Below are 23,332 nucleotides of genomic sequence, written 5' to 3'. Positions count from 1 at the left end.
CTAGAGCCCGGGAGCCACAGCTACTGAAGCCTGCAAGTTCTAGAAGCCCCACTCCGCAACGAGAGAGGCCACTGTGATGACAAGCCCATGCATTGTAACTAGAGGGTAGTCCCTGCTCACCACAACTAGAGAAAGTCCACTTGCAGCTAGGAATAGGAAAATCCAGTGCAGCCACAAATAAATAAATAATTAAAATCAGTGGCTTACATTTTAAAAAAGAAAAATCACCAGCATGAAATTTTAAAAAGAAAGAAAGAACCCTGAAGATTGGTCAGATCACCATAGTTTTCCCTTCAGGCGGTGGTGTGCTGGTCAATGGGCAACAGCGAGTTCTGGGTAGGTGGGAAGCCTGCTTTGGTAGGTTTTGCCATTCTTACAGTATAAATGCTCCCACTGAGCCCATTGATCGCTACCGACATGTCTCTACTGCCCGACAAAATTCCTGAGGATTTTATGGCTAGCAAGAGCCAGCCTCAGCACTTCACCGAAGAAGGGCACTAATAAACTCAAGGGATGATTTTACCACATTTTTCTCCCAAAATGGAAACACTTTATTGAATCAGTCAATGATGTATTTAGAATATATTGCAGGAAAGCATTTTAAAACAATCTTTTCAAAGCTTCTGCCCTAAAGAGGGTCAGAACATAATTTGCCACATGTGTAATGAACAAAAGACTTGTATCCAGGATTTATAAAGAATTTCTATGAATCAAAAAAAGAAATGACAAACGAAGAGAAAAATATGGGCAAAAGGCTTGAGCAGGCACTCCCAAATAGAGGGTGGGGGGAAAGGCTGATCAATACATAAAAAGTGCAAGAAAGGTTGTCCACCTCAGTAAGAAAATGAAAACAAAAATGATACACATTATAGAGGGTTATTCACCAGCATAGCGACAAAGCCTGGACGGTAGCAGTAGAACTTGACGGTGAGAACCCCCTGGCAGCTTCGGGAACTTCCAGACATAGCTGGTGGTGTTTTTTCAGCTGCTTTAGAATGTATATCTTTCCACCAGCAATTCCACTCATGCACATTTGCACTGACCCAGGTTCCAGAATGTTCTCAGCAGCATTATTCTTAATAGCTCCAAGCTGGAAGCAAGCCAACTCAAATGGCCATTAACAGGAGGATGGATAAATCAAGTGCAAAAGTTTTGATCCAACAGAATGTCACAGCAGTGAAAAGGCATGAGACAGGGTTACCTGTATGGATCATACAAACATAGGCATGGAATCAGAAGGCGATGGCACCCCACTCCAGTACTCTCACCTGGAAAATCCCACGGATGGAGGAACCTGGTGGGCTGCAGCCCATGGCATCGCGAAGAGTCGGACACGACTGAGTGACTTCCCTTTCACTTTTCACTTTCATGCATTGAAGAAGGAAATGGCAACCCACTCCAGCATTCTTGCCTGGAGAATCCCAGGGACGGGGGAGCCTGGTGGGCTGCCGTCTATGGGGTCACACAGAGTCGGACACGACTGAAGAGACTTAGCAAAAGACAGAAAAGAACACATAGCATGATTCTATTCTTTAAAAAAACAAAATCCAGAATCAGGGGAATTCCCTGGTGGTCCTGTGGTTAGGACTCTGCACCACTGTGGAGAACAAGGGTTCGATCCCTGGTTGGGGAACTAAGATCCCACAAGGCGCACAACATGGAAAAAAGAAAAAAAAAATCTGGCAAAAATAAACTACAGTCGACCCCTGTATCTGTGGGTCCCTCATCCGCAGATTTAACCAACCGTGGATGGATTGTGTTTACCTTCTAGGTTAACTGAATCTTCGGCTGTGGAACTGGCAGATGTAAAACTCTCACATACAGAGGCCCCCACTATGGGACTTGAGCACCCTGGGATTTTGTTATTTGTGGCAGATCCTAGAACCAATCCCCCTGCTGATAGCATATTGCTTAAGGATATATGCACAGATGGTAATGGTACAAAGATAAAAAGGGAAAGCATCATCTCAAAAGTCAGGAAACCCAGCTCCCAGATTTCCAAGTATAACATCGTTCTCCAACCCAAGGAATTAGGGCTCCTTGGCGAAATGGCTGAGCCTAGGCCAGGCAGGGAAGATGCTAGATGAGCCTGGAGCATCTTAGAGAGCCCCATCCAACCAATGGGGGCGATCAAAGGGAACGATTTATTGGTCTTGCACAGGGTCAGGCGGCATCTCACCATCTTCTGTTGCCCACAGTGAACTTTCAGCATGTTACCACGGAGTCCTCGACCCTGTGGCCCTTCAGGACAACTACAGCTACATCATTGAGAGGTGAGCCCCGCCCCCCAACACACAGTCACACGTGTGCGCTCACACCCATGACCATTTGGTGTGCATGTGCCAAAGGCCAATTAATGTTTTTTAATTAATTAAATTTTTGGCCATTTGGAGCAGCATGCAGGATCTTAGTTCCCCGATCAAGGATCAAATCCGTGCCCCTGCAGTGGAAGCTCAGAGTCTTTATCTCTGGACCACCAGGGGAGTCCTAAGAATCATTCTTAAATCATAATGGAAAAGAAAAAAAAATTTAAAGAAAAGAGAAAAAGAATCATTTAAAATTGATACCATGCCAATTGTTATCTGGCCAGCAAGGAATCCGAGGGGGTGAGGAGACAGGCAGGGGATGGGGCCAGGCCTGCGGGAGAACCAGTGTGATGTGTCAGAGTCCCTGGCCCAGGTCTGCCCAGGCTCTGCTGCCTGCTGAGCCAGCCTCAGACCCCTCCCCAGCCTGCCACCAGCTCGTGGAGCCCAGCCACTTGCTCGCCCCAACTAGTGGAGTTGATCAGACAGTTAGCCAAGGCGGGGAATGGGGGTGGCTGGCCATGGTGAACCCTCTGTGCAGGGTGACACAGAGAGCCGATTCCACACTGGTGCACAATGCCCATCCCCCTGGCATAGGAGGATACTGGTGTGTCTTATATGACCTGGCTCTCCCCACTGCAATACAAGCCAAGAGTCCATCCCCCATCCAAAGTCTCAAAGCTGAAGTCAAAACTGGTGCTGCCAGGGCTTCCCTTGTTGCTCAGTGTTAAAGAAACTGCTTGCTAACGTAGGAGACAAAGATTCGATCCCTGATCCCGGAAGATCCCACATGCCTCGGAGCAACTAAGCCCATGCACCACAGCTGCTGAGCCTGTGCTCTGGAGTCCAGGAACCACAGCTACTGAGCCCACGTGCCATAAGTCCTGAAGCCCATGTGCTAGAGCCTGTGCTTCACAATAAGAGAATTCTCACCACAGTGAGAAGCCCGTGCACTGCAACTAGAGAGTAGCCCCCGCTCGCTGCATCTAGAGGAGCCCAAGCAGCAACAAAGACCCAGCACAGTCAATAATAATAATCAAACCTCCCCCTCCCCACACACAAAAAAGCTATTAACAAACTGATGTTCCTGGGCTTACTGACCAATGAGGCTGCAGCCAGACCTCCTGGGTGCACGAGAGTGTATGAATCAAGGTCTCCAGAGAGAGAGAAGCCACAGGATGTGTGTGTGAGATAGACACACAGAGCAAGATAGAGACACACACAGAGTGACTGCCAGAGATTCACTTTAAGGACTTGGTTCCCTGACTGTGGAGGTTCGGGGGAGGCTGAGGGGCTGGCAGCTCTGGCACAAGTTGCTGTTCTAGTTCAAGGCCATCCACAGGCAGACTTCCTCCTCACTGGGGGAGGCCCTTCTTTGTTCCACTCAGGCCCTCCGGCTGTACCCACATTAGGGCAAGCACTGCTTTCTCAGCCCCAGAGAACAAGCTCACAGAAACATCCCGAAATGCATCTGCCCACAATCAAGTGCCACAGCAAAGCTCAGAGGACCTAGAAGGTCAACCACCACCCACGGGGGCATCCCAGGGGTCATGTTGACAATGGCTGTGAGTCCCCTGCTCAGACACCCCTCCACGGCCGTGGCCCACCCCATCTGCAGAGAGGAAGCAGGGCGGTGGGTGGCTGGACATCTGGGCGCCTGGGGGAGCTCACCCATGTCTCTGTCCTGTTTCCCACAGGGAAGCCTATGACCCCAACTTCCAGGGGCAGCAGGCCAAGAAAGACCTGGAGGTGCATTACCCCTATGAGAAGCTGGGCTGCCCCCTCCTCGCCTACTATGACATCCCGTGGAAGCCAGTGGTGGAGCTGTGAGACCCCCCCCCAGACCCCCCCAATCCCCCATCATCCTCCCCACCCCTCTGCCCAGGCTGCATCCTCACCCTTTTTTCCTCCGCAGCTCCCAGCTTGGATACCTTTCCCCTTCCCTGTCTTAACTCGGTGGCTTTAACAAAACACACCAGGGACTGGACTGGCTTGTGGGCGTGGTAGTGGGGGCACACACGGGCACTGACTTTCTCACAGTCCTAGAGGCTGGAAGTCCAAGACCAAGGTGTCTTGCGGTGTCTCAACCTCTTCCCATGGCACCAGGGCCTACCCTTAGGACTTTGCTCCATCTCGATCGCCTCATTAAAGCTTCCAATTCCAAATATAGTCACATTTTGGGGGGTTAGGACTTCACATAGGAATTTGGGGGGGCACCTTTTAGGTGCACTCACTCTGGCCCCTTCCATGGATTCTGTCTTCTTTGATCTGATCCTACCCCCAACCTGCCCCCACTGAGGATCATTGAACTAAATTGTTGACAACTGAATGATGGAAGTTGGTGATGGACAGGGAGGCCTGGCGTGCTGCGGTTCATGGGGGTCACAGAGAGTCGGACACGACTGAGCGACTGAACTGAACTGAATGATGGTGGGACCCTCAAACACGTGGAAACATTTAGGTTCATTAGAGCATCTCCGGAGGGACTTCTTTGGTGGTCCAGGGGTTAAGACTCCATACTTCAGCACTTCCACTGCACAGGCTTGGGTTTGATCCCTGGGTCCGGAAGATCTCCTGGAGGAGGGCATGGCAACCCACTCCAGGATTCTTGCCTGGAGAATTCCATGGATAGAGGAGCCTGGCGGGCTACAGTACATAGGTTCGCAAAAAGTTGGACATGATTGAGGCGATTAATACTCAACTTTCCCATCAGAGGAGGGTGTAAGCCCCAGCCTGGCAGGAGACAAATGTGCATTCAAAAATAAGAATTGGGGACGGGGGGGGCATGGGGCTTGGCTGCACATCTTGCAGGATCTTAGTTCCCCAACCAGGACTCAAACCTGGGTCCCCAGCAGTAGAAGCTCAGAGCCCTGACCACTGGACCATCAGGGAATTCTCTCAAAATTAAGGATTTAGAACAACTCTAATTCATCACCCTAGAATATCTGCAGGTGCCAGAATTAAATCGACACCCGCTCTCCCACCTTACCCTAACCGGGTCAGTGCCCGCTGTCCCTACCTGCCACTGGGAATCAGGGTTGAATGTCCCAGAGGCGTCAGCTTTGGGGTGGTGGTGGGAGAAGGCGTCCGCCCCCTGACGAGATGGTTTCACCAGCCCGGCATAGCTGGGCCCCCTGGCCTCCCACAGCCTCGCCTGTACGTGCCTTGTCCCAGGTGGCGCGAAGGCAAGTTCCAGGAGGTGGTGGAGGCCGAGTATGTCCTGCTGGAGATGAACGGGCTGTTCACCTACACGTACTCCCTGACGGCCGGCACGGCAGGCTGCAGTGCCCAGCCACAGAACTGGACCACCATCACCAAGATGGCTGGCGACACAGCGCCCTTCTCCTGGGACCGTGAGGTAAGGCCTGCGCTCTTGAATAGTCCCAGGGCAGGCCTGGGAAGGCGACTTCCGGTCCTGCGCAGTGTGTGCTGGGAGCCGGCTCGACCTGTTCAGGCTGCTGCTAACTGAACACCAGAGACCCCAGGGGCTTTTAAGAGCAGCATGGGTTTCTCACGGATCTTGGAGGTTGAAGTTCCAACATCAAGGCGCCAGCAGATTTGGGATCTGGTTCATGGGTGACGCCTCCTGTGTCCTCACAGAGCAGAACGGGTGGGGAAGCTCTTCCAGATGCGTTTGCGCCCAGGTACGTGTTCAGTCCTGTCCAACTCTGCAACCACGTGGACTGTGGCCCCGCTGCCGCCCGCCTCCCGCCCCGCCCCGCCCCCCACCCCCACCCCCCACCCCCAGGGCTCCTCTGGGCCTGGGATTCTCCGGGAAAGAATACTGGAGTGGGTTGCCATTTCCTGCTCCAGGCCCAGGTCCCTTTATAAGGACACAGAACAACTGACTGGTTCAAAATTGGGAAAGGAGTACGACAAGGCTGTATATTGTCACCCCACCTATTTAACTTAAATGCAGAGTACATCATATGAAATGTCAGGCTGGATGAATCAGAAACTGGAACCAAAATTGCTGGGAGAAATATCAACAACGTCAGATAGGCAGATGATACCACTCTGATGGCAGAAAGTGAAGAGAAACTAAAGAGCCTCTTGATGAGGGTGAAAGAGGAGAGTGAAAAAGCTGGCTTGAAACTCAGCATTCAAAACACTAAGATCATGGCATCCGGTCCCATCACTTCATGGCAAATAGAAGGGGAAGAAGTGAAAGCAGTGACAGATCTTATTTTCTTGGGCTCCAAAATCACTAAGACAGTGATTGCAGTGGTGAAATTAAAAAGACACTTGCTCACTGGAAGTAAAGCTGTGACAAACTTAGTGTATTAAAAAGCAGAGACATAACTTTGCCGACAAAGGTCAGTATAGTCAAAGCTATGGTCTTTCCAGTAGTCATGTACAAATGTGACATTTGGACCATATGGAAGGCTGAGGGCCAAAGAATTAGTGCTTTCGAACTGTGGTGTTGAAGAAGACTTTTGAGAGTCCCTTGGACAGCAAGGAGATCAAACCAGTCAATCCCAAAGGAAATGAACCCTGAATATTCATTGGAAGGACTGTTGCTGAAGCTCCAATCCTTTGGCCACCTGATGCGAAGAGCCAACTCATTGGAAAAGACCCTGATGCTGGGAAAGATTGAAGGCAAAAGGAGAAGGAGGTGACAGAGGCTGATGGTTAGACAGCATCACCACTCAATGGACATGCATTTGAGCAAAGTCCGGAAGATAATGAAGGACAGAGGAACCTGGCTTGCTGCAGTCCATGGGGTTCCAAAGAATGGGACACGACTTAGTGACTGAACGACAAAATCTCCTTCAGGAGTACTCCACCACTATGACCTGCTGCCTCCCAAAGGCCCCGCCTCCTAATTCATCACCTTTGGGAGTACAGTTCAACAGATGACCTCTAGTTGGTTGACACAACATTTAGTCCCTGAATAGCTGGGGTGTTGGATGCTGGTAATGTAAGATGCACAAACCCTTTGGGAACCTCTACCAAGGGAATGACCAGACGATCAGAGATGTCAGGACCAAGGCGTTCCTGGAGCACACTGCTGATGACGTACAAAACTCTGAAACCATCCAAATGCCCATTATGTAAGGGGCTGATTATATTTACGGTTCTGCTCAGCGATTGTTTCTATTACGCGCGTTGGTACACGACTGACAAAGAGGGCTCTGGTAATAATGAAAGGAACACGTCGATTTGGTCCTGGTGCGGAAGGGGAGCTTGTGCGCAGTAGTTTCCAGCGCCATCCGCCTCTCAACACCAAGGGCGCGAACACAGTGCAATGCTGCCACGTCACCAGCAGGGCGCGCGCGCTACCCGCATCCGAAGCCGGTTCCCGCACCGACCCCGGGCTCCTTAAATTTTTATTTGTTTTCAGAGCCAGCAGCCTCACCCTTCCTCACTCCCCATTCCGTCCAGTGAGTTTGAGAATTTATTTGGTTGGTGACATTGGGTGTTTTGTTTTTTTTAATCTTTCACATAACCTATAATGAATTTTTTTTTTAATGTAAAAAGTACAATTCACAACTTGGGCATTTTGTGCCTTCCAGATGTTACCCAAGCACCACCTCTCTGACCATTTCTTTAAAAAGTACAAGCCACACACATGTAACTTTATTGTTTTCTGACTGTGCTGGTGTTTACATTTTTTATTAGCCGTCTCATTCAAAGTGGCACACATTCCTTTAAGAGACTGTCCAGTTGCTTTTTTCCCATCAGCCCTGGTGGGCGATTTTGTAGAACCCCGAGGGTTTTTCTATCAAGATACAGCGGCAATGCCTGCATTTCCAGCATGATCATTAGATGGGCAGTTATGTAGCTACTTAGCCAAACCATGGGGTGCAGCTAGCTATAAAAAATAATAATAATAATGAGTCTTTAGGCTAAGCAGCTGTCCTCCTTATTAAATTTCACATAGTTTTTATGTGATCCAGCTTTTTTTTTTTCCCTTTTACTCTCAAAAGATTTTTTAAATTTTTTCTTAATTGTTAGGCACTTCCCTGGTGGTCCAGTGGTTAAGACTACAAGCTCCCAATGCAGGGGGCTGGGGTTCAATCCCTGGTCATGTCACCAGATCCTTCGTACCTTAGTGGAGTGGGTTGCCATGCCGTCCTGCAGGGAATCTTCCCCACCCAGGGATCAACCCGTGTTTCTAGGGTCTCCTGCATTGGCAGCTGGGTTCTTTACCACTAGCGCCACCTGGGAAGCCCCAACTAACAGCTGCTGCTGCTAAGTCGCTTCAGTCGTGTCCGACTCTGTGCAACCCCACAGACAGCAGCCCGCCAGGCTCCCCATCCCTGGGATTCTCCAGGCAGGAACACCAGAGTGGGTTGCCATTTCCTTCTCCAATGCATGAAAGTGAAAAGTGAAAGAGAAGTCACTCAGTCGTGTCCAACTCTTAGCGACCCCATGGACTGCAGCCCACCAGGCTCCTCCATCCATGGGATTTTCCAGGCAAGAGTACTGGAGTGGGGTGCCATCGCCTTCTCTGCCAACTAACAGCAGGCACAGCCAAATAAATTTTTAAAATAATTTAAAAATTTTGTTTTAACTGTGGTCAAACATACATGGACAGAGGAGCCAGGTGGGCTGCAGTCCATGGGGTTGCAAAGAGTCGGATACGACTGAGCGACTAACACTTACTTATACATAACATAAAATTGACCATTTTAAATATTTTTAAGTGCACAGCTCAGTGGCATTAAGCGCATTCACATTGTCCTGCAACCATCCCCACCATCATCTCCAGAACTTTCTCTTCTTCCCAAACTGAAACTCTGTCCCTATGAAACACTGACTCCTGTCCCCTCGCCCTGGCACCTGACCCTCACTATCTACCTCCTGTCTCTAAGGATCTGACTCCTCTAGGGGGTCTCACATGGGTGGGATCAGATGGTATTTGACCTTGTGTGTCTGGCTTATTTCACTGAGCATCACGTCCTCACAGTTCATCCATGTTGTAGAGGGTGTCAGAAACTCCTACAATACTCTATTAGTGTGTATGAGCCGCACTTTGTTTATCCATCATCTGTCCATGGACATTTGGTTTGCTTCCACCTTTTGGCTATTGTGAATGGTGCTGCTGTGAACTCAGGAGTGCAAGTATCTCTTTGAGACCTTGCTTTAGTTCTCTGGTGTCAATTCTTACAAAAGAAATAATCCCTTTATAGGGGCCTTACCCTCAGGACCTCATCAAATCTCTTTCCAATGCCCCACCTCCAAATACTATCCCACTAGGGGATGGTGCATCAACATGAATGGGGTTGGGGATTCACACATTCAGTGCATGGGCTTCTCATCACAGTGGCGTCTTTTGTTACAGAACATGGGTTCTAGGGCACATGGACTTCAGTGGTTGCCACGTGCGGGTTTAGTTGCTCTGCCCGTGCGTCCCACGGCTACTAAACCTGTGCTCTAAAGCCCAGGAGCTGCAACTACTGAGCCCACGAGCTAGACCTACTGAAGCCTGTGCGCTCTAGAGCCCAAGTTTCACAACAAGAGAGGCCACTACAATGAGAAGCCCTTGTACCGCAATTAAAGAGTAGCCCCTGCTCTCCTAAACTAGAGAAAAGCCCAAGGGGCAACGAAGACCCAGCATAGCCAAAAATTAATAGATAAACAAATTAATTTTTTAAAAGACCTTATCTCCAAATAAGGACACTGCCCAAGGCCCTGAGGGTTAGAACTTCCCCATATGATTTGGGGAGGAATTCAACCCAGCTCATAACAAACACCAAGAGCACATGTATCAGACTCACCCTCAGACTCAGAGCTGCAAGGGACCCTGGGGAGAGGAGTTACTATGCCTGCAGCCCACCTCAAGCTTGGGCAGACCAGGAAGGAGGAGGGCTGGAAGACGGATCCACACTCACAAATTGGCTGGCCTGCCCAGCGGGCACCTGGCCCTAGATTCACAGCCACAGATGCTGGCGGATGGCAGTGTGCCATGGGGTGTGTCGGAGGGCTTCCACAGTCCTCCCCAACCCCCAGGGCCAGCGAGCACACCTTTGTCGTCCTCCCCAGAATTACATGAGCTGCCATGACCCCAACTACCATGAACCCTTGAGATGGCCTGACGTCCCATATCAGATCTTGGGAGGCCAAACAGAGAACAAGGTTGTTTTCGACCAAAGAAATGGCATCTACATCTTCTTCATTTCTATCGTGGATCCATCCTACAGGTGAGTGGATGAGGGGAGTCACTGTGCACCGGGGGCCTCTGGGGAGACAGCTGGCGCTTCCAGGGCAGGTCCCACACGTGTGTGGGGCCCACTTTCTGCCACCCTTAGGCAGGTCCTGGATAAACCTGAATCCCCCAACAGCTCAGACCATCCCCGGGAAGAGTGATACTTTAAGTCGTGGATGGCATTTGTTCACTGGCTAAGTAAATCTTTATTCAGAGACCACGGCAGGCCCTAAGGGGAATAACAATGCCCAGCAGCACCCCTATCCCTACCCTGTGGAATCAGAGTCACCCCCATGGCTATGTCTCACTGGTGGGCACAGACAGGCTCCCAAGCACTAACCCTCAGATATTCAGGGAGTCTGCAAGCCGGCGGACTTCCCACTGGTAACTTGAAATCAGCACTGGCCAGAGTATTAATGCCACGGAAACTGACACAGGTTATGGGCCTGGCCTCCCAGGCACCCCACCTCTACCCTAAGAGCTGAGTAGTATTAATATTCACCACTGTGCTGGATCAAATCGTGAGCATCTCCCACTGGGAGGGGGAACGTGGGCGGCATTCTTTCCCCCATCACATTTCCCCTCCAGATGGACACAAAAGCCACCCTCAAAAGCTTGGGGGGACCCTGCCTTCCCTAGGGGCCCCAGACCAGACCACCTCTGGGACGTCAGGGGTGGAAGGCTGGGGAAACCCTGGGGGCACCCAGTGGGGGGAAGGGGCCTGCCTGGGAGCCTCAGCCCCTCCCCTCCCCCCACCTGCCTCCTGCAGTTTCCCTGGCTACTCGCCCCCTGGGTCCCCTTTCCTGGGTGCCCTTCCCTCCATCCTGCTACCCCCACTTCAGGGATGCTGTGGCCCCCGTCACACCCCCTCTATGTGATGAACAGTTTCTTGGCCTCTTCTGCCCCACCCCCAAGATAGCCTGGGCATGGAGGGGAGACCCCTTGTCCCAAGAGCAGGGGACCACAGGGGCCCTGGGGAAAAATGTGACCTCTGCAAAATACAAAGAGGATGACAGATCAGAGGAGAGAGAAGTGGGTATGAATGGAACTCAGTGTCCCGAGTAACCATTCCAGGCCCAGCTGTCATTCCTGTGGGTTTTAAAATCTTTGCTGGGGAATTCCCTGGCAGTCCAGTGGTTAGGGTTCCTTGCTTTCACGGCGGAGGGCCCGGGTTCAATCCCTGGTTGGAGAATTAAGATCCCACGAGCTGAGCAGAGCTGCCAAAACAAAAAAGCTTGCTGGGGTGAAGGGCGGGGCCCCTGAAGGCGGTGCCCCACAGACTCCACCCACCCACCCCTCGCAGCTACTGTCGCCTGGAGACCACCTTCAGCGTCTACGTCTACGGGGCCTTCCCACTGTCCATCTTCCCGCCGGAGATCACCATTGTCCTGCTCACGGCGGCCACCTTGCTGTCCGTTTGGCTGGCTTACATGATCCCCCAGCTGCTGCACACCGAGCAGGGCCTCGAGGGGAACGGCTTCTGGGTCAGACTGTACCAAAGATGCAGGAAGTCTTGTGCATGTCTCTGGGGCAGGTGCTGAGCACCTGTGGAGGGTGGGAATGCCAGGGAGAGGGCAGAGTTGTTGTAAAGGGTTTATGAAAATAGCTGGTGGCAGCATGTATCACTCGCGTTTTGTGGTTTTTCTACACCCATCAGCCTCCCTGGACATCCTGGCATCAGAGTCCCTCTTAACTATAGCACCTACATGTGTAAGGATATAAGGATAAGGGGGACAGCCCAAGTCCTAGTGAACAGGAGCTTGGTGGGGACTTCCTGCTGGTCCAGTGGTTGGGACTTCACGCTGCAGGGGTTTGATCCCTGGTTTGGGAACTAAGATCCCACAAGCCATTCAGCATGGCCAAAAAAAAAAAAAAAACTAGTGAACAGGAGCTTGGAGAAATGAGCTCACCCAGGCATGTGGTGCGCTCATCTGCCAGCCCCTGAGATATATCAGACACATGATAAGTTCTGTTAGAGAAGGATGAGACCCGAGAGTCCATCTCTGTTGATAAACCCTGACGTATATACAAATGAACACACGTAGACTTGTGGGATGTCCATGAATAAGATTTGGAAGCATAGTACATACTTTATATGTACATGGGTTAGGCATACGTATAGGTACAGATGGTGTGCATATATATATGCAGAGAGATGTACACACATGTACATAGCATGGGTAAGGCATACACATCAGAGAAGGCAATGGCACCCACTCCAGGACTCTTGCCTGGAAAATCCCATGGATGGAGGAGCCTGGTGGGCTGCAGTCCATGGGGTCGCAAAGAGTCAGACACGACTGAGCAACTTCACTTTCAGTTTTCACTTCTATGCATTGGAGAAGGAAATGGCAACCCACTCCAGTGTTTTTGCCTGGAGAATCCCAGGGATGGGGAGCCTGGTTGGCTGCCGTCTATGGGGTTGCACAGAGTTGGACACAACTGAACGACTTAGCAGTAGCAGCAGCAGCAAGGCATTCACATACATGTGTGTAGATAATGTGCATGTGTGTGCATGCATATTGTATATGTGTGGATATTGTGTGGACAGTGCACACGTGTGTGATGTATATCTGCAATATACATACATGTGTGTACATGTATGATACACATTCATGTAAACACATGCATATATATGTGGGTGATGTGTCACACAAGTGTATATGTATAATACAATTACACATGTGTACATGTATGGATAAATACATGTGAACATAGATATAAATAACACACCTATCTACAAGTACACACATACAAGCATATAAATGTGCACACGTGGATACATATATGGGCATGTACACATGTACATATGCACTGTACACATAGATGTATATGTATGTTGAATCAGTCTGTCCCTCCGTTCAGCGGGCTTCCCTCTCCCACACATCCTTCAAATTCCAGATGGTGCAGGACACCGTCTCATTCTACTGAAAATTTTCTCTGTAACTTTTTTGATCACTCTTAGGTTAAAAGAACACATCCCATGGTCATTTACTTGCTTTCTGTTTGTTTTGGGCCATGGCTGGAGGCCTGTGGGATCTTATTAACAGTTCCCTGTGGTGTGTGCTGTGCTTAGTTGATCAGTCATGTGTGACTCTCTGCCACCTCATAGACTATAGCCCGCCAGGCTCCTCTGTCCTGGATTCTCCAGGCAAGAATACTGGAGTGGGTTGCCATGCCCTCCTCCAGGGGATCTTCTCAACCCAGGGGTCGACCCCAGGTCTCCCACATTGCAGGCAGATTCTTTACTGTCTGAACCACCAGGGAAGCCCATGAATACTGGAGTGGGTAGCCTATTCTTTCTCCAGGTCATTTTCCTGACCCAGGAATCGAACCGGGATCTCCTGCATTGCAGGTGGATTCTTTACCAGCTGCCCTACCAGGGAAGCCCTAATAGTCACCTGACCAGGGATCAAACCCATGCCCCCTGCAGTGGAAGCTTGAAGTCTTTTTTTTTTTTTTTTTTTTTCTGAGCTCAGATCAAGTGTAGAAACCTTCATAGTTATATAAAGTTCTGAAGTAAAATCTTCATCATTGGTCAGAACTGATCAGCCTTTCATACAAGCACACCCACAACCAACTCTCACTTACCCACCAATAAGCCCCTTAATTATCCAGTCACCTACACACACACACACACACACACACACACACCCCTTCATACCCCTTATTTTAAATTATTCTTTTGCTTCTCAGAACTACAGAGATCATGCATCAGATACACTGGGTGGTCTTCTGATGCTCAGATTTGGCTACTTTCATCACTGATCCACTTCAGTAAGAGCAGATCTCAGAGAAGAAGCTTGGAGTCTTAACTACTCCCAGGGAAGCACCCCCTCCATGCCATGGTCATTTAAATTGCCTAATACGGGGACTTCCCTTGCAGTCCAGTGGTTAGGACTCGGTATTTTCACTGACATGGGCCCAGGTTCAAGCTAGTCATTTTGTCCCACCATCAGGGGCTGAGTTGCTCTGTCCCATCCACCCTCCAGGCCTGATGGGGGGGGTCATGAGATGGGATGCCATGCTTCACGATCCTCAGTCCACATTAATCTTACAGAAAACCAAGCTCCTCCCCTTGCATCCACCTTGTTTGCCAGGGGCTCCCCGTCACTGGGGGCACTTCATGTGCGTCTCAAAAACACCCGTTAACACGGCTGCAGGGAGAAGGGCTCCAAGGGAGGTGAGGGAAGTGAGCTCCTGGCTTCTCTCGGCCCATGTCCCATTCAGAGGAGAGTCAGTAAGTGCAGGTGCAGACTTAGGGCTGCCCCCGCCTCCCTGAGCCTTGAAACAGGCTTCAGGGAGACGAGCCCTGTAGGCTTGAGATGTGGTGCCAGCACATGGCATCCCCCACCCTGACATCTCCTGGATCCCAGTCAAGCCCCCCAGCTTCCCAGCAGAGTCCAAGTGTGAAAGCCCCTGAGACGCAGCCCTGAACCTGGACCCTTACTCCTGCAGGGGAGGGAAGCAGGCAGGGCTGGCCCACTCCAGAGGTGTGCTCCATCTCTCCTTGTTTGTTTTCTTGCTAAGTCGTGTCTGACTCTTTTGGAACCCCGTGGACTGTAGCCCGCCACCCTCCTCTGTCCATGGGATTCTCCAGACAAGAATACAGGAGTGGGTTGCCATTTCCGTCTCTAGGGGATCTTGCCGACCCAGGGTCAAATACTTGTTTTCTGCATTGACAGGTAGATTCTTTACCACTGAGCCACTAGGGAAGCCCCCAACTCTCCTTACCTCCTTGCACGTCACCCCCTTCAGGGTCACCTTGAGTATTTCAGGGGAGGGTATGGACAGCAGCTGCTCCAGACTCTCCAGTGGGAAGGGCTGAAGAGAACCTGGCCTGAGACCCACAGGGGTGGGAGCCATGTAGATGCAGCGGGAGGAGCCCAGGCAGGAGGGAACAGGTGTGAGAACTGAAATCCCAGGCTCCCCGTGCCTGCCACGCGCAGCTGGGTCCAATGAGGGGACGCAGCCCCCTGCCCATCTTGGAACAGGCACGCCCACCCAGGCCTCGGGCCTCACCTGGGCTGCAGGTGCACTCTGCACACCCCATCACATGCGGGCCTGTTCTCAGCCACCCGTGTACCAGGCGGGCACCATCTCCTGCATCCCTGCCCAGCCCCCACCCTCAGGCCTCAGGTGCCGCTCCTCCAACCAGCACCTACCTCCACACCCCAGCTGTCTGCATGAACATGGGTGGGGGCCTGCCCCTTCACCATTGGTGACACCTGCCCTGCCAGGTAGGTAGAGGCTGAGCCCAGCCCGCAGGCCTCTCTAAGGCCTTCCCCCCTCCTACCCATAGTGTGCTTCAGAGGGATGGTCGGGGATATGCAGGCCACTCCCTAACTCCCGCATTTGCTGTGTCTCCAGGCCAGTCCCTGCTCATCTCTGGGCAGCCCTGACTTTCCCAAACACAGAAGTGAAATTCTTGCAGTTCCCACCTCTCCAAAGTGCCGGCTGATGTGGATTCTCTATGGCTAGATTTAGAATCCCAAATCTGAATCTAGGGCTCCCCCACTCTGCTCTGTAAAGTCCAGCACCCTCGGGGTTCTGCAGGGCCTCACCCCGTGGCCTGGGGCCCACTGTACAACAGGGAGGATGTGGGGATGGCCCTGATGCCACTGGGCGGACACAGCACTGAGAGGTCAAATCCGCTTTAATGGGGGGTGGCTCCCAGGTCCTGCCGGGGCCCTGAGGAGGCAGCAGTCGTGGGACCCGTGGCCTGCTTGCCCTTGCTGCCCTGCCGCCCTTTCTTGGTGGTGGAACTGCCCGCCTTCCTCTTGCCAGGGGGCTCGGCCCTGGGGGCAGAGGCTGTGGTGTTGGTGGCAGGGGGCCCCGGACGGGGCAGCGGCTCCTCGTCCAGTGCCTTAAAGTTGAAGAAGTAGTCCACGTTGGAGACAGTGTCCAGGATCTCGGGCACGCTGTAGTCGAAGGACAGCAGCTCGTCTGGCAGGTGCAGCGAGCGGATGTCACCAGAGGAGTCGTCACCGCCGCCCCCGCTGTCGGGCAGGGCTGGCCCAGGCCCCAGGGGCTTGCGTGGGGCCCCTTCGGGCTCGGCACTGCTCGGCAGGCAGTCGAAGAGCTTCATTGCATCCTCCAGCAGCACCTTCTCGGGCAGCGCGAAGGCCCGGGCCACCTCCGGGGTCCTGGCCTCGCCCGCCCCCAGTGGGGCCACCTCGGCATCGGCTGCCTTGGGTTCAGTGGGGACCGGTGGGTACAGCGGGCTGGGGGGCGGCTCCTTGACTGGGAAGGTCAAGGGCTCCCCGGGCCCGTGCAGTTGGCTCAGGCGGCCCTTGAGGTGGCTATAGGTGCCTGGGGGCAGTGCGGTCTCGGCGGGCAGCGTGATGAGCAGCGGGGGCAGCTTGCTCTCCTTGGGGGGTGGTGGTGGCGCCAGGCGCTCCTTGATCAAGGGCCGGGGCAGCTCCACGAAGGCGGGTGGCCCCCCGTCCCCCATGAAGCCCACGGTCTCGGGCCCCGGCCCCTCAGGCGGGAAGTACGGCAGGAGGTACTGGGGGCCCCCAGGGGGCGGTGGCTGGTAGTGGGGGTATGGTGGGGGCGGTGGGGGTGGCACCGGGGCCTTGAGGTAGTGCTGGGGCTCCAGGAGGTAAGTGCCTGGCGAGGTGGGGGCCCCAGCTGGCCCCCCATCGCCCACGGCCACCAGCTTGTACAGGGATGACTGGCCGAAGTCGGTGGCAGCCCACTCAATTCGGTAGATGCGGGGGTCAAAGAAGCACCCGCAGGGCGCCATCTGGAAACCTGTGGCCAGGAGGGTGGCCCTCAGAGGGATGGTCCTGGGACCTGCCTGGGGGGCACATCAGGGGGACACAGGACACGGACCAACCCTGGGGTCCATTTGGGGGATGAGGACATAGGCTTTGCCTCTGGGGGTTTATCTACCAGTCTGGGGACCCAGGATGTGCTTTGGGGGCTCATCGGGGGGATGGGAGACTGGAGACACAGACCTGGCTTTGGGGACTGACTGAGGGACAAGAGTCATAGGCCTGCCTTACTGTCAAGGCCCCCTCGAGGGAATGAGGGACACTGGCCTTGCTTTGAAGTGGGAAGCCATCTAGGGTTAGGGGTGGGGACGGGATGGCCCCGCCCACTCCCCAGTCCTCAAGGGTTGGCGGGAGGCCAGTACCTGCTGGAGGGGTTGGGAACACCTCCTTCTCCGGGGTTGGGGGGTGGTACAGGTTGGAGGAACCTGTGGACAAAAGCAGGCAGGCAGGTGGGGTCCTGAGGTTGGCAGACAGAGCCCCAGTCCCTGCCCCCATGGCCACGCCCCCCGCCACCGACTCATACCCACAGCGGACAGAGGCTCTGTGCAGGCAGGAGTGGGCTGGCTATCCAGCCCATCAGTGGCATCCAGGCCCTGGGGACTGAAGCCTTCTTGGGGAGCTGTGGGTGCGTAGAAGGGTTTGGGGTGCTGCATAGGGAGGCGGGGGCCTGACCTAGGCGGGCCAGGAGGGCAGCAGGTGGGGAGCACAGGTGGCCCACCCAGAGAACAGGCTCAGAGTCCTGTGGAGTTCTGTTTGTCCGGTTACTCCGGGCAGCGGGTTCCAGGCTGTGGCCCGCCCACCAGTCGAGGTTCCGGGTAATGGCGGAGTGGGGAGTGGGCAGGGGTAGACCAGGAAACCAAGGGAGCCAGAGACGGGCATCACAGAGGGCATGGTGGACCTTGGGTGAGGTCTGCTGCCTTCCACCTCTGCCAGCATGGCTTGCCCGTCAGCTCTGAGGCCCCTTCCTCCAGGCAGCCCACCCTGATCCACACTCAGGTAGGATGAGGCCCCATCTCATGGGCTCTGATGGCTTCTTTGTTGTCAAGGCCTTTTGGGAACCAGCAGTGGCCAGCACAGGGCTGGTGAATGAGTGAAGGGGTGAGGCGGGGCTGGGGGTGGGGATGGCAGAGGGCCAAGGGCAGCATTAGGGTCACAGAAAGGCCTGAGTTTTAGAAGAATAAAATTTATTGTCTTCTCATGCTTTAGGGGGCTCTCTGGGTACTCAGATGCCCCTCCGGCCCCTGTGGCTACTTGTAGGCATTGGCCTTGTGCTTGGGCAGGAAGACGAAGTTGGGCGGGACAGGTCCCAGCAGCATCTCACTGTGGGAGGGAGGCAGGCAGCCGGGGTCAGGCCTGGTGTGGGGCAGCCCCCAGTCCAGCTCACCCCAGACCCACCAGATCGTCTATCCCCCTGTCCCCCAGGGCCTCAGTTCCTGGGCACCTGATGCGAATCCAGTCGGCTGCCTTCGGGCTGGCCATGAGCGTTTCCAGGTAGTCGCGGCCCAGGTAGTAGGGCGGCCGCTCGTTGATCCGCTGCGGGAGCCGCTCCAGCAGGCCCACGGGCACATACCTGTGGGCGAGGGTGGCGGGAATGAGGTTGGGCTGGGGCTCCCCACACACTGTGCCTGGCCCACCCCACCGCCCCGCCGCCCCATCCCACCTGCACAGGAAGGAGAGCCACTCAAGGAGGAAGCGGCGCGTCTTCTCGACGCCCTGTGTGTCCGAGCCCCAGTGCTCCAGGCCGTAATGCGTGAAGTCCCGCAAGATGTCCAGGCGCTCGGACGACGAGATGTCCCAGTGCCTCTGCTCCTTGATCTCCGTGAACAGCCATGGCTTGAGCAGGGCGCCACTGGAGGTGGGCGGCAGGCAGCGGTCAGTGGGCCACTGGGGAAACCCCGGCCCCCAACACCACGGTCCCCGGCCTCCCAGCCACACTCACACAACGCTCAAAGCCAGAAAATTTGGGACTTTCCTTGTGGCCCAGTGGCTAAGACTCCATGCTCCCAATGCAGGGGATCTGGGTTTCATCCCTAGTCAGGGAACTACACCCAACATGCTCCAACTAAAAATCCCACATCCTATAATAAAGATCAAAGGTCCCACATGCTGCAATTAAGACCCGACACAGCCAAATTAAAAAAAAAAAAAAAAAAAGCCTGAGAGTTCCACGCTATGACACTAAGACCACAGCTGCAGCCTGAGGCACACGCACCGCGCGATCATGACCCCCGCGACACCAGTCTGCAGGGCCCGGTTGGCATCTTCGTAGGACAAGACGTCTCCATTCCCTGAGGGACAGAGGCCGGGGTCTCAGGGAGCCACGTCGGGCAGGGGTGCCAGGGCATGAGGAGTTCTCGCCAGCCGGGAGCCCCCCATCGGGGCAGGGAGGGGCCCTGGTGAGGGGTGGGCCTGGGTGTGTGACCTGTGGGGACCCACCGAAAAGGGGCATGGGGCGGGCTGCTGCCACGCACTGCTCGATGTACTGCCAGTCGGCCAGCTTGGTGTAGCGCTGCTCCCGCGAGCGGCCATGGAGCTGGAGGAGAGGCGGCCGTGTGGGGAGGGAAGGAGGGGCCGGGGAAGCAGAGGACCATAGAGAGAGAGAGAAAGAGACCCAGAGAACCCGGGAGAGACGGACTGAGAGAGAGAGAGACAGAGAGACGGACAGACGGAGACAAGAGATGGAGGGCGAGCCAGAGACCAGGAGAGAGGAGACGGGAGGGAGGGATAGTTAGAAAGGGAAGTGCCTCGGGGCCCTGACGCCCACTGCGCCCCAAGACCCACCGTGACCAGAGTTGCCCCCCAGTCCCGCAGATCGGGCAACAGCCGGTGAGCCAGATTCACACGCTCCTGGACGCCCGTGCGGAGCTTCACGGTCAGCGGCACGTCCAGCACCTGTGGGAATGGGAGTGGTCGGCAGCAGGGCCTGGGGTCGGTCGGTGAGGGCTCTGGGTGGTCATCTTGAGCAGTACCTGGTTCATACCACGGACGATCTGCTGGAACTTGGCCAAGCGGTTCATGAGGGCACAGCCCCCGCCCTGGGAGAGACAGGTGGCTGGAGCTCAGGAAGGCCGGGCCCTGGCTGGGCCTGATGCCAGCTCCCACCCTACCACTGCCTTCCTTGTCCGGATGCAGAAAGCAAGGCACAGAGGCCCCCACAGATTCCGAGCAACTCCACCCTCACCCACTCAGCTGAATGTTGGGTACCTTCTTGAACACGAGGTCAATGGGGCAGCCGACATTGATGTCCACGAAATCCACCTCGATGGTGCGGTTCAGCAGCTCGGCACATTTGGTCATGGTGTCAGGAAAGGCACCCTCAAGCTGTGGCCGGGTGGGTGGGCAGAGAGTGAGGGGCTGTCCTGCCTGGCCCCGTGCCGAGGCTATCAGCTCCTCCAGGTGCGTCAGGCTGGCACGTGGCCAGTAGCTGAGGCAGGGGGTCTGGGAGGTGATCCAGGAGAGCCTGACCCTGCACCTGACACGTGGCAGCCAAGAGCCCCTCCTCCTTCCCTTCCTCGGGGCGCCACCAACCTGGACACCAAAGATATCCTCGCAGGGGTGGCGTTTGAGCAGGGCCCACTCAGACGTCTGGCCCTGCAGCAGGTTGGTGCACACAGCCATCTCCCCGCAGGTCACGTCTGCCCCGAAGCGCTTACAGATCCGGCGGAAGGGCAGGTTGCCACACTGGGGACAGTGGAATGTACACGTAAGGGCATGGCAGGCTAGGACCCCAGACACGGACCCAAGCCCCAGGGCAGGGGGAGCAGTGGGTACTGCTGTGATGAGCACATTGCCAGCACCTGCCCACCCCGCTGTGGGTCCTACCGTAGTGAGTGGGGCCAGGTACAGCTTGCCACTGATGTCCAGCTGAAAGGGAAGAAAAGCACACTGAATTTCCACCCACGAATCTGACTTTCAAGGCCTCTCAAGCCTCAAGCCTTCCCACAGGCTTTGTCCTGCCCCAGTAAGTCTGGTTCCTTTTCACCTCCACACCTCTGCACAGGTCACCTAATCCCTCCAAGAGGAAAGTTCTTTTCTCCATGCTTTTCTCTGCTAGAGAGCTTCTACTCAACCATCAAAGCCCCAGTCCCAATGCCCTCCCTTCTAGGAAGCCTTTTCCACTGCCCACTTCTGTTAGAGCCCGGACTCTCTGGAGCTGGGAGTGTGTCCAGCTCTGTCTGCCCCCGACGCTGCTAGTGTCCTCAGAGGGGGCCCATGACACATACCCGCCGCTTCTCATGGGGCCTCAACCTGACTACATCCTCATCTGTCAGGGGTCCGCAGGTCCTTAAAGGGCCACTGGGAAGGCCAACGGTGTCCGGTTCCTGGGGGGCCAGCTGGATGTCACAGTTGTCCTGCCCTGGGGCACCCTCGGCCTCCCTGCCCTCGGGGACAGTGGCTTCGGGGGTGGGGCCTGGCAGCGGGCCCCTGCTCAGCTGGCGCAGAGCCTGCTCTGCACGCTTGAAGTGGATCTTCCTTTTTCGCAGCTGCTGCTGCAGGGCCTTGTCCAGGCCGTTGCGGACAGGCGGGGCCTGGACCAACCCCTCCCTCACCAGATTCTGGCCCTCAGGCCCCAGATGCGCCCCGGCAAAGCGGCAGGTCACACCATAGGGGCACCTGCCGAAGGTTTCGAAGAGCACACAGCTGGGGCCAAGGTCAGCAGGCTTGGTCTCGAGGTAGTGGCCCACATCATGCAGGAAGCGGCAGCGGTCGCCATAGAAACACCTAGCAGCTGATTCCTGCAAGGAAACAGAGAGGCAATGAGGGAGGACAGAGAGACCTTGATGAAGGCAGTCGGGCAGCCTAGGTCTGAAACTCAGATCCCTCCCCTCCTGGCTGTGTGTCCTCAGACAAGGCAGAAACCTCACCAAGCCTCAGTTTCTTCACCTGGAAGATGGGAACAATAACGATACATCATAACGTCATGAAGACTGAACAGGGGGCAGACAGGCTCACACTCAAGGCATCTGGGACGTTCGGTAACAGTGACGCACACCTGGACCAGAGAGGGGCAGAGCTTGTTCTTATCATAGTGGGTGGGCTTCACGTGAGGCCGGCACTTGTTCTGGCCCCGGGCCCTCTTCTGAGCCTGAAGCTGCTCCCCAGGTTCAGCTGCCTCCTCTGCCTGGCCGTCCTCTGTCTGCCCGTCCTCCAGTCGGATCCGCTTGGCCTCAGGCTCAGCCAGGTCATTGCCAGCAGGGTCTACAGCCTCGGATTCCTGGCTGGGCTTCTCCTGCCCTTTGGCTTCCAAGAATTCGTGGAACTGCTCCTTGGTGGTGAGGTATCTGCCAGCAGAGAGGCAGAAGAAAGGAGGGCTTGTAAAAGAAGTATCCTGCCTTGAGCTCAGATTCATGAACGCTAGAGAAAGGGGCTGAGAACACTTGCCCCTGTTTACATGCCTCTGTTGATGGGGTACTCCCTACTTAGAACTAGCCAGCTGCCAGCCGAGGAACACTTCAAGGCCGCAGGGAGGATCTGTTTTGTTCCTGAGTCCCCAGTGCCCAGACTGGAGAACTGAATTAAGTACAAATATAAGATGTGAACATCCCTGGCGACCTTAGGCTACAAGAAACTACAAGTCCCAGCGTGCTCTGCAATGGGTCCGCTGCCACCACATTTCCCAGCATGCCTTTCAGCCACCCCCCCCCCCCCGACCCCAAGACCCAGCATGCCCGCGGTACTAGCTTCAGACACAAGTCCCTACCTGTAAGTGCGGCGGCTGGCCAACAGTGCTCTTGCGCCATTCCCGCCATACGCTAGGCCTACAGTCCCCAGCATGCACTGCGGCCTCCGCCCCAGACCCCGCCCACCCCAGCATGCACCGTGGTCTCCCTTCGTGCATGTGACAGTTCCCAACGTGCGTGATCTCAGGTGCTCGCTGACCCTGCGAGCGGACGGAAGGCCGAAACACAAGAGCCGGCGAACTTCCAATGCTGGGCCACTGCCCCAGCTCCCGGCAAGCACTGCTCGGGCCGCGCCTGACCCAGCGACTCACTGAGGTTTGATGGGCGCCACTCCCCGTTCCGGCTCGACGGTTCCTAGGTCGCCACCACCATCACTCTGTGCTGAAACTACTGCCGCTCCCTCCGCCATCGGCCCCC

At 54.9% G+C, this 23,332-nt stretch overlaps 4 protein-coding genes and 2 non-coding genes across 14 annotated transcripts in view; 2 read left to right on the top strand and 4 right to left on the bottom strand.

Moving 5' to 3' along the window:
• Window positions 1–12,077, top strand: part of CATSPERD (cation channel sperm associated auxiliary subunit delta) — a 37,371-nt gene extending 25,294 nt beyond the window's left edge. For 6 of the 7 annotated variants that reach the window (XM_061422531.1, XM_061422526.1, XM_061422527.1 and 3 more), the window contains 5 exons: window positions 2,199–2,273; window positions 4,001–4,129; window positions 5,478–5,661; window positions 10,293–10,450; window positions 11,759–12,077. In XM_061422531.1, the coding sequence (XP_061278515.1) occupies window positions 2,199–2,273; window positions 4,001–4,129; window positions 5,478–5,661; window positions 10,293–10,450; window positions 11,759–11,996 (784 nt within the window). In that variant the 3' untranslated portion in view covers window positions 11,997–12,077. Of the gene's footprint in view, window positions 1–2,198; window positions 2,274–4,000; window positions 4,130–5,477; window positions 5,948–6,116; window positions 8,194–10,292; window positions 10,451–11,758 lie in introns of those variants that run through there. The other variant, XR_009737431.1, reaches the window with a different exon arrangement.
• A 1,848-nt stretch (window positions 12,078–13,925) lies between these two features.
• On the bottom strand, window positions 13,926–13,995 carry LOC133252218 (small nucleolar RNA U2-30). The gene has a single exon (XR_009737842.1). It is a non-coding gene; the product is annotated as a small nucleolar RNA U2-30 (small nucleolar RNA).
• A 150-nt stretch (window positions 13,996–14,145) lies between these two features.
• LOC133252219 (small nucleolar RNA U2-19) lies at window positions 14,146–14,225 on the bottom strand. The gene has a single exon (XR_009737844.1). It is a non-coding gene; the product is annotated as a small nucleolar RNA U2-19 (small nucleolar RNA).
• Window positions 14,226–16,093: 1,868 nt separating this feature from the next.
• PRR22 (proline rich 22) lies at window positions 16,094–17,887 on the bottom strand. 2 transcript variants are annotated; one of them, XM_061422510.1, is made up of 3 exons: window positions 17,758–17,887; window positions 17,597–17,659; window positions 16,094–17,211 (listed from the first exon to the last, which is right to left on the bottom strand). In XM_061422510.1, the coding sequence occupies exons 1-3, from the start codon at window positions 17,885–17,887 to the stop codon at window positions 16,112–16,114; spliced, it is 1,293 nt and encodes a 430-aa protein (XP_061278494.1). In that variant the 3' UTR covers window positions 16,094–16,111. The 2 variants fall into 2 exon arrangements, with proteins under 2 accessions (XP_061278494.1, XP_061278496.1); XM_061422512.1 differs by having other exon boundaries at window positions 17,762–17,849.
• A 259-nt stretch (window positions 17,888–18,146) lies between these two features.
• NRTN (neurturin) overlaps window positions 18,147–23,332 on the top strand; it is a 28,029-nt gene continuing 22,843 nt past the window's right edge. Inside the window, exon 1 of the mRNA XM_061422517.1 lies at window positions 18,147–18,230. The gene's annotated coding sequence lies outside the window, so the exon portion shown is untranslated. The remainder of the gene's footprint in view (window positions 18,231–23,332) is intronic.
• DUS3L (dihydrouridine synthase 3 like) lies at window positions 18,402–23,324 on the bottom strand. Of its 2 annotated transcripts, XM_061422508.1 has the most exons (13): window positions 23,227–23,324; window positions 22,228–22,516; window positions 21,458–21,970; window positions 21,057–21,098; window positions 20,763–20,915; window positions 20,439–20,555; window positions 20,204–20,269; window positions 20,016–20,126; window positions 19,671–19,767; window positions 19,447–19,522; window positions 18,895–19,083; window positions 18,676–18,804; window positions 18,402–18,554 (listed from the first exon to the last, which is right to left on the bottom strand). In XM_061422508.1, the coding sequence occupies exons 1-13, from the start codon at window positions 23,322–23,324 to the stop codon at window positions 18,482–18,484; spliced, it is 1,953 nt and encodes a 650-aa protein (XP_061278492.1). In that variant the 3' UTR covers window positions 18,402–18,481. The 2 variants fall into 2 exon arrangements, with proteins under 2 accessions (XP_061278492.1, XP_061278493.1); XM_061422509.1 differs by lacking the exons at window positions 18,402–18,554; window positions 18,676–18,804 and having other exon boundaries at window positions 18,995–19,083; window positions 19,671–19,868.

The sequence above is a fragment of the Bos javanicus genome, chromosome 7, assembly GCF_032452875.1.
Source record: "Bos javanicus breed banteng chromosome 7, ARS-OSU_banteng_1.0, whole genome shotgun sequence".
NCBI lineage: Eukaryota > Metazoa > Chordata > Mammalia > Artiodactyla > Bovidae > Bos > Bos javanicus.
Note: the sequence above shows the minus strand (reverse complement) of the source record. Positions and strands in the feature narration are given on the sequence as shown.

Bases quoted from the DNA above. Each gene is read 5' to 3' on its own strand.
- PRR22 (XM_061422510.1), bottom strand. From the start codon at position 17,887: ATGCAGCACCCCAAACCCTTCTACGCACCCACAGCTCCCCAAGAAGGC. The intron at 17,660-17,757 runs GTATGAGTCGGT...TTTTGTCCACAG, and splicing joins AGAGCCTCTGTCCGCTGTGG to GTTCCTCCAACCTGTACCAC. The intron at 17,212-17,596 runs GTACTGGCCTCC...TCCTGGCCACAG, and splicing joins GTTCCCAACCCCTCCAGCAG to GTTTCCAGATGGCGCCCTGC.
- DUS3L (XM_061422508.1), bottom strand. From the start codon at position 23,324: ATGGCGGAGGGAGCGGCAGTAGTTTCAGCACAGAGTGATGGTGGTGGC. The intron at 20,127-20,203 runs GTACTGCTCAAG...CCATTCCCACAG, and splicing joins TCGTCCGTGGTATGAACCAG to GTGCTGGACGTGCCGCTGAC. The intron at 18,805-18,894 runs GTGGGATGGGGC...CCTCGCCCACAG, and splicing joins TGGCTCTCCTTCCTGTGCAG to GTATGTGCCCGTGGGCCTGC.